Here is a 9,588-nt window from a genome sequence, read left to right on the forward strand (position 1 = left end):
GCGAGCCTGTTGAAATTAAGTGTATCGCAAAGTTGTATTCAGAAAGAATAAACCAGTTTTATTTAAGAAAGGACTTGTGTCGCTAATGTTTCGTCGGAACGAATTTACGGAAAATTAACTAACGAACGGAGACGTAACAAAGTGTATTCTGTCGAAAACACTATTTTTATGTCTATAGATAGCCTTTAATTCTTAGCATGATAATATTTTAGTACAAATCATTCTTACTAAATTTTTCCAAGAGTGGGTCAGCGGTAAGTTTGGGGACTTACAGCGCTAAATGTCGGGGTTCAATTCCCTGAGGTTCACAGAGCGCAGAAAGCCCATTGTGTAGCTTTGCGCTTACAAACAACAACAACCTTACTAGTTAGATACACACTGACGTAATTCCGATAACCTAAATGAGCTTTGTTTTGCTTTTCTCAGAAGTAGTTTATTTACACTGATAAAATATCGAGGCAAGATTATGACACAAATTTAACTTCTGTTGGACTAGAATCGATTATCAGCTCAATGTATCATTATTTTGAAAATTTAAAAAAATTATAACCTGGTTAATCTAAGAAGTTCTATGAAAAAACAAAGCGAAAAAAAGAACATAACCTCATGACCGATAGGCTTGGTCATGAGGTAGAAGAGGGGCTGGTTATTTATTTTCTAGAGGTAACATACATATGGGCTGACTGATAAAATAAATATTTCTGTAAATTTAAAGAAATATTCAGATATTTATATTTGTTGCAAGGCCTTCGAAACAGCAACAATGATTAAACATTCATGTATTGTTAGTGTATTTGAGATAACAGCCTTTTTTGCTATTATATGTTATTTCTAAATTTCTTTGATTTGTGCCCCCTAGAGTCACAGCGGTAAGTCCGAAGGCTTATAATGCTAAAAAGCGGGTTTCGATGCCCGTTGTATGCACAGTCCAGATAGCCCATCATGTTACCTTGCGCTTCACAACAAGCATTAATTCATGCAAATAATGTAAAATACCAACAAGCCACTATTCATTAAATATCAATAGTCGTTATTTTCTTCTTAACAATATTTCGAACAGTTTAGCTTTGTTTATCTTACTCCAAATTCGAAGAAGCCTTTTAAATGATAGTCGAAATCTGTATTTTACGAATCAAGTAATTCATTTTGAAACTATTTGAAAACAAACACATGAAGTTGATTTACAGAATTTTTCGGGATACTGCTGTATTTTAATGACTATTAGAAGTGGGATACTATCTATTGTATTTCTTGAATTTAGTTATTATATTAATATAGCTACTAGATGTCGAATATAATTTTAAAGTAGTTTAAGAAGTCCATAAGAGGATACTATAATGAAATGAATGTGGATGATACTGTATCAGAGTAATTGAAAGAGGATTTAAAACCGCGACCCCCTTTTCACTAATCATGGAGACCTAAAATAAGCTGTATGCAGAGTATATTTTTTGTTTTGAAAATCTGAAATAACTATTAGTTTTATTCTCATTCTATAAATTGCTTATGCGCTAAGATGCATAACATTTGTTTTCCAGTAAAAACAGTCTCGACTCAAGTCGTCAACGGGTGTTCTTGTTTTGCTAAGAGATAAACACGTGATTTATTTATTATCATTATTGCTCCGCTAATAACTATAAAAAGGAATTATAGGTATTAACTTGAAGTTCCTGATCCGTACTGTACTCAGTAATAACCAGAGCCTAGTTGGTATATAGTTCCAACTGCCATTAATCATATCCCTACGGTAGAAAAAAAAACAAAAAAACCTCAGCGCACTAATTTAGGAATGAGAACACGTGCTATAATATAATCAGTTTAACAACGTCTCGTTAGGTTCGTGTTTACTTTACTTTTTATATGAGTCAAAATGTGTTGATAAAGTGTCTGTGCTGTATGAATCCCCATCATTGATGACATTTATAGAGAACTAATCCAGAATAAACTTTAAAATAAACGTTTTGCTACTACTGAATGAGTATATATATATATGTATATATATTTCAGATTGACACAATGTATCATACTTATAAATATGATTTTTTAGAACATCTGTTTAGCCATATATACAGATGGGTGCTTGTGCAATTCAAACATAGAGCAGAAAATGAAAAAGCTTTTATTAAAACATTTAAATAGATATTTTTATTTTTGATTTAAACCTAACAGTGTTATAAAAGCAAAACATCCTTACATAAGAAATATATTTATACGTTGCTCTCGCTAATTTTTATGTTGTACTGTATATCTGATGAACTGTTCTGAAAATACCAGAGCTGCATTCAGAACTTGCATTGTTTTTCAAGCTTTGTCAACAAAATATTATACATAATGTTTTGTCGACATTTCATTTCATTAGCTTAACGTAATGAACCTCATATGTAAAATGACTCTTCCTTCATATTATGTTTTGTTGTAGTTAAAACAAAAAGTTGAGAGTAAATTCTATATCGATATCTTAAGAAAGCGAGAACATTCTACTCTATAACTGAAAGAAGAGTAATTAATCGCGAGCCGTATGTGCTCGTATTCAATTTATAAGTTTTCTTACTCTATATATTTGATTTAAAGTTTTATGTGAATGGCAATCGGTGGTGTATTCTATCCACTTGTACCTACCACTAGAAAAAGCGCGCAAGAATAAATTCAACATAAAGAATCGTTACTACAAATACAATTAGGCATATAAAGCTGATGTCAAGGTGAACACAAAACTTCGTGTTGCCTAATTTTACCGGAATTATTGGAAAACATATGGCGATGGAATACTTATATATACATACATATACATTAACGTTCAAAAAAGAAATCACATTTATATTCTACTATTAAATCATACTACGTACAGTGTTTTACGAACCCTTGTACTTATAAAAATATTGAGTCATTATCATGATAAAGCACGTACAGGAGGTAAGTGGAAAAAACATTTGCACGGTGTATATATATATGAGTTGGAATACTTTAAACCCTACATGTAAAAATGCTCTTTCGTTCAATAAAAACCCATATATACATATTCACACTTTCGCAAAGCATGGGTTTGACAAGCTATACATAACAAAATTATGATATATTTTCTAATTTATTTAAATATACACCGCTTAGAAATGTAGTGCATAAAGGCAAAGTACTACATGTAGAATTTCCAGTTTGCTTGTAGTTTAGTTGCATTGAGCTATCTGTGCTCTGCCCACCACGAGTATCAAAACTCGGTTTCTAGCGTTATAAGTCCGCAGACATGCCGCTGAGCCACAAGGAGGCAATATAAAATTGACAGACCGCAGTGAAAATGAAAATACGTTTGCCCCCCCCCCAAGTGGCACAGCGGATGTCCACGGACTTACAATGCTAGAAACCGGATTTCGATACCCGTAGTGGGCAGAGTACAGATAGCCCATTGTGTAGCTTTGTGCTTAATTACAACCAATGTTCAACGTTTAGGAATCATATAAAGCGTGAGTGCAACACATACACCTCGAAACGCTAGAAATGCTTAAAAGTCGTTTAAAACTGCTTCATAATTTATCAAACCTCACTTTCAATCTTCACACAGATAATATCTTATCTCAGGTTGACCTTAATTTGTGTTTAACCCCAGTACTCGCTAAGAACTAGGATTAAGATAATTTCAGGTGATCTATTTTTATGGAATATTAAACACTAGAAAAACACAAATATCATATACCATGTATTTGAAAATAGTCTAAATAAGAACATGGGCGCCCACAGAAATGGTCAAAAGGGGATATATTTGCCCTCCTTACATTTCAAAAAAATTAATACACGGATTATGTTGTAAACTTAACATTGTAGTTAAACTAAACTGTAAATTTGTAAAACACTATTCTTTTAATCTGTTGACTTAAGCTGTAAAAACTGATCTCCTACACAGATGTTTTGCCCCCCCCCCGAAAATATTTCTGTGGGCGCCCATGAATAAAAATATCTTGCAACAGTACATTACTTCATAAAATATATGACAAAATTCATTGAAAGACAAAATTGGGCTCATCTGTTAAAAGCGTATATTTCAGTACAAGATACTAAAATATAATTTCAAATGGCTAGAATCTACAAACGAGTGTATAGCCTATTAGGAGAAAATAAAAGAATACTAAAAATACTGGACTAGGCGTGGCTAAGTTATTAGCGTATGGGACTGTGAATTTGAGGGTGTAGTCAGTTCCACAAAATCGGAGTCGAGTCGTTATTACGTTATAAGAGCGAAGACCATAAGCTATTATGCGATTAGAGTATCTCAAGAGCTGGCGGTGGATACTATTGACTAGCTGTCTACTTTATAGCCTATCAGTTCAAAGTTAGAAATTGCTAGCGCTGATAACCGTTGTATAGCTTTGGGAGATTATCTGAAATAAATAAACCAGCTAGGTAACTAGTACTATTTAAACATTCCATCAGAAGTTAAAGGAATAGGCATCACAAAACTCGGAAAGCATCTGTAAGCTTTAACTGGTTTATTCAAATTTTGTGCCTATAAAATGAGTAATTGTTCTGTAAAATTGAAATGCGTTTTTAATTTTAAAATAAAATTTTAACATTGACAGAAATGTATATTCTAATAAAAGTACAACTAAGAAATATGAAAGATTGTAAGTTTCTTAAGTTTGCATTTTGACATCTAGATCTTCTATCGTCATGAGATTAAAAAGAATATTAACTATTGATCTTATTGATAAAGTATACAACTTTCTTTATGTTAATATGTTTTAACGTGACTGATGGTTTTTGTTTTAGTCTTCCACAAAAGTATAACTTCGTAATAATAAATAATTTATTAACTGAGTACAAAAAAGCAAGCAATAATCTGGCCAAGTGAAGAAATATATAATCATATACACAACAGACTTCAAAAATGTAGGAGATAAAGGTTAGATAAACCTTTTCTATTTAAATCGGAAATAGATTACTTTTAGTGAAAGGGTAGGGCTAGGAAAAATAAGAACCGTTCATAAACCTAATTATATGTTAAAAGGAAAAGGTTAACTACATCTAAAAGCCTCTATATAAGAGTTATTAACGCCAACGCTTCCGTCTCTGCACATTACGCCCTCTTTAGGGTTTATGACACATAATAAGTTTCAATTGCTTAAAATTTGCTCTTGAAGTGCAGCAACAAGAGACAAATGACGAGTGGCATTATAACGATAGTATAACAACAATTTAAGGGCTACCCAGATGAAAATACGCTGGGTTAATGAACAACGAATTGTATAAATATTGTAATTTGAAAGTATTACCGTAGGCTTAACTACTATTTTATTTGCAAAAATAACCACTGTGTGGCGCAGTGAAACACCCTTTGTGTTCCACAGTGTTTCTTTTATGGGTGAATAGGGCTAAGATAAGTTAGTTCTGCTGTTATACGACAGGGTAGAAAATTTAGGTTTGATAACTTGCGGGTGTATTACGGCAGAAAGTATTGTGAAAACAAGTAATACTATTAGTATTAGTAAGTTACAAAGTAGTAGACCTCTATCTCAGCTGTGATCAATTCAATGCCAACTTTGCGAGAGAAAGTTGTTGAATTGTTAAGGCAAGTTTCATCTGGGTCTGGAAGAGGATGCGACGTAAATACCAGTTGTACATCTCCTACTTCGGGAACTTTCATTCAGAAATATTTAAGCGGGTAAGGACGCCAAGAATGTTAAACTTCGTACTTAAAAAGTTAAACTAGGTAACGTAAGGTTAATAAGTAACGTTGTACAAACTGTATGGACCTACTGTTAGTATTAAACTTTAAGTTAAAGTTAAACTAAAGTATTTTGTCCAAAACGGCAAAAGCCATTGATTATTGTGAACCTGCAATATTCATTTCAAAATATCGATAAGTAACATAAAAATTAAGAGTATAGTTGGATATAATAATTTAATATAACTTATTATGGCACTCGTTAAGCTCAGGCTAATTATGTAAGTACATTTCAGTTTTATTAATTGAACTGTTTCAGCTCTCATCAATAACATTAACAAGCCAAACTGTAAATTCCGGTCTTAATTAAGGAGAAAATTGCTTGAAGTTTGCTATTAGACAGTTTTGCAGGGTCCATGTTAAACTTAAACTTTTTGAAGTGTATGCTGTGATCATTTCTGATACAGTTCTGGTGCCAGCAGATTCTATGTACAGTATAATAATAATAGTTTATGTACTTACAAAACCATTAATTAATTGTTAGGGATTTCCTTTTTTCATCTCTTATTAATACTATACTGACATTTTATGGGTTCTAAATAATTTATTTCTGTGAAAACAGATACAAGTTTCACACAGTATTCTAAACTTCTCAGTTAATGTTTTTATCACTATAGTATATAGTAGTTTACTTACTCCATAAGTGTGTGTCATACAGTAGATTCTTCCTTAGAGTAAACAAAATATCTGAAAGGGAAATTTCAAGCATTTTATTGGACCAGGAGGTAAGTTTATTGAGGTCCTAATATTAGATTTTCATCAACCCAAATAGGTTATATTGTGTTACTCAGTGGAACTTCATATCATGAACAACAGTGGTATTGTCAGTTGAAGGTTGTTTTCAAAACTGTTTCACTCCACCTTTTATTCACTTTTTTCTGCAAACATTTTAATTTTAGATTTTTATTACTGGGAGTTTACAGTTTTTTGAAAAAAAGTTACCTTGTTCTTGTTTGTTTTACAATACAGCCAATAACAATTTCATGTTTTGGCTTAAATTGGAACTTGTATGATAGATACCACTATTTAAATATTAGTCTTATGGTCCTTGTAGGAAACTTAATTTGTTCATATCACTTTATTAAAATTTTGTTTTGAGGCATTTTTTTAACAGAATGGTTGTTGACAAATAATTCAAAACCATAGTTTTGGCACTTACCCTCGGGGCATGAAGGCTAAATTTCATGACTGCCAAGACAAGTAATATAGCATGTTGTCATGAAAAGTTGCATCTGGAATTATATTAAAACAGGTTTAGGGTAATTTATTGCCAAAACAATTATGAAATATGTGAAAATGTCAGTTTATTCACTATTTAATGTTGCATCTTTTACCATCTAACTAACTTTATTGATTTATAAAATATAGTCAAGAACCTTAAGAATTCATAAAAATAAGTAACTCTTCTTTTTGCAAGAAATTTAAAATTCAAGTAGTAAAAACAACACATTTGTACAGTATGATAATTCTTCCAAGTTATTATCAGGAGAAGGCAAAACTTGAAGGTGATGAAAGATCATCTATTATAGTGAGGACACTCCATTCCTCAAGGAACAAAAATCAGCACCATGTTATTCATATATCTATTGACCAAAAATTGATAAGATATCACTTTTATATTCTCATCCATTATCAGATACTTAAAACAATAGTTCTGCAACCTAAATAATTATAATTTATTTTCAAAATATGATTATTTACATGTTTTTTATTCATTCAGAGTGTGCATTAGTGTCAGTGAAAGCTGTTAAAAATGAATGTCCTGAACACTTTTTGTCTAGTATTCTATTAAAATTATTACCAGTTCTGTATTGGCCTTTTAAGAAACACAGTTGCATTATCTAGAGAGAATAACATGTTATTATAGACACTTGATCCAGTTACACTTACAGACACATCCTTCATTATTCTAACACTGGTCAAAACACTGAGGGGCACTACAAAATTCATTTTTAATATAGTTATATGCAAGAGATTTAAGTGCTAGAAATCTTGTTGTGAAATTCAGCTTTTCCACTAAAATTAACTCTACTCAATTAAACAGTTTTAACCCCATGTATACTCTACATTCAGAAAATATAGATCAAAAACTTTTTGAGAAACAAATGTGTGGCATTCATTGTTTCATTGAAGTAGATCTACTTTCACCAGATTTTTTACACACACACATACACAGATATATATATATATATATATATATATATATATATACATGAAAACTTATGTTTGAACTAATGGTTATAACCATCTGTACTATTTCACATTAGCTCTCTAAATGTGCTGCTTTATTTCTAAAGTAGCCATCAAATCTTGAAATAAACCAAACTTCATATATCAGCACAAATCACTTCAATAATTGTGTGCTTGAATTTGACATCATGCTAATATATTTGTTTATTTTTATGTTTAATGATGTTTTGCATATTTTTAATTAATAAATATATTTTGTTTTATGCTTCCAAGTTAGATGTTATTTATATGTAGTAATAAACTTCCATCTGTGGTTGTTGTTAGATTGATACTTGTTTTCAGTACTTTTATGTACTTGTAAGATATAGTATAGTGTATAAGAACTTGTGTTTGGTTTATTAATGAATTAAGTACTTTCATATGCATATATATGTTGCATAGGTTTTAATTAATAAACCTGACTAAATTCATTTCACCTTTTACCAATTAGAAGGCCTTTACTATAAGATTCTATTAGATCCAAAATGAGGCTAAAAATCTGTCTGTCACATTGACAAGCCATACCTCCATGGTGAGAAACTGAGGCACCAGTCACATTGATTGTAGCCAGGTGTATGACCATTTGTATATTTCTCTTTGTTGTTTATGGCTCATTATTGTACATCTATACATAAAATAGTGTAAATAAAGGCTAAGAGCATTTCTACTTAAAATTTCACCTTGAAATAAAATACACACCAAGTTACAGTATCAATATTATGTAATTCAAGAGCACAACTAACTAACATTTGTCTAGTGTGCCACATCTACAGATTTTGTTTTGGAAACTTTGAGGGTGTAAACATTGTAACAATAATTTGTTTAATGTGAAAGTAACTATCACAATAGTGCTGACACAACCCTATTCCATCAACCAAATATAATTGTTCAATGTTAGTAATACTTTTCCATATTAAAAATTATGTTTCAAGGGTGTCTCTCAAAAATTATTGCTGTGTCCCCCTTAACCCTTTCATTGTGCAATTAATTTTTAGGCCGATTCCCAAAAAATTTCAATTATCCACCAAAAAATAAAATTATGAATTTGACCCTTTGTATTAATTTTTCAATATTGAAAGAAGTGTGTTTTCTATATCTGACAGTAATATTCCTTGAAAACCTTATTGGATAGTGAAAAATAATGATTTAAACAGAAAACTGGGGGAAATTAAAAAGAAAAGTGTTCTCCAGTAAATGGCATAAATACAGGCAAAACTAAGTCAACAAGAGGTTAAAATCATTACAAAATATAAAACAAATTATAGCTCTATATAAAGATTCTATTTGTGTTCCTGCAAAGTTGGCAATTTTGTAATGAGGCATATAAACATCCAGGTTTCACTGTGTAGAACACATATGGCAGCACACAGGTTTGGCAGTTGTTTCAAGTACAGAATTTCAGGATTATCATGTGCAGTAACATTGTTTCTTACTTTGCTCAAAATATTTATTCACAAAATGTACACGTAGCCTCAAAAAGGCTGATACTAAAAAATTTTATACTAGTATTACTTGGTTCCATGAAAAAAAAAGGTATGTTTCATTAAGCACAAAGCTAATTATAAGTTGTACATCAATGACATAGATGAAGAAATAGTCAATAAATTACTTAAATTTGCAGATGATATTAAGGTCTTGGATGTTGC

At 31.1% G+C, this 9,588-nt stretch overlaps 1 protein-coding gene across 1 annotated transcript in view; it reads left to right on the top strand.

Moving 5' to 3' along the window:
- The first annotated feature begins 5,271 nt into the window (after nt 1-5,271).
- Nucleotides 5,272-9,588, top strand: part of LOC106464767 (PP2C-like domain-containing protein CG9801) — a 24,516-nt gene continuing 20,199 nt past the window's right edge. Inside the window, exon 1 of the mRNA XM_013924925.2 lies at nt 5,272-5,650. Within this exon, the coding sequence (XP_013780379.2) occupies nt 5,520-5,650 (131 nt within the window). The 5' untranslated portion in view covers nt 5,272-5,519. The remainder of the gene's footprint in view (nt 5,651-9,588) is intronic.

Source organism: Limulus polyphemus, unplaced genomic scaffold, assembly GCF_000517525.1.
Source record: "Limulus polyphemus unplaced genomic scaffold, Limulus_polyphemus-2.1.2 Scaffold1738, whole genome shotgun sequence".
In the NCBI taxonomy this organism is placed as follows: Eukaryota; Metazoa; Arthropoda; class Merostomata; order Xiphosura; family Limulidae; genus Limulus; species Limulus polyphemus.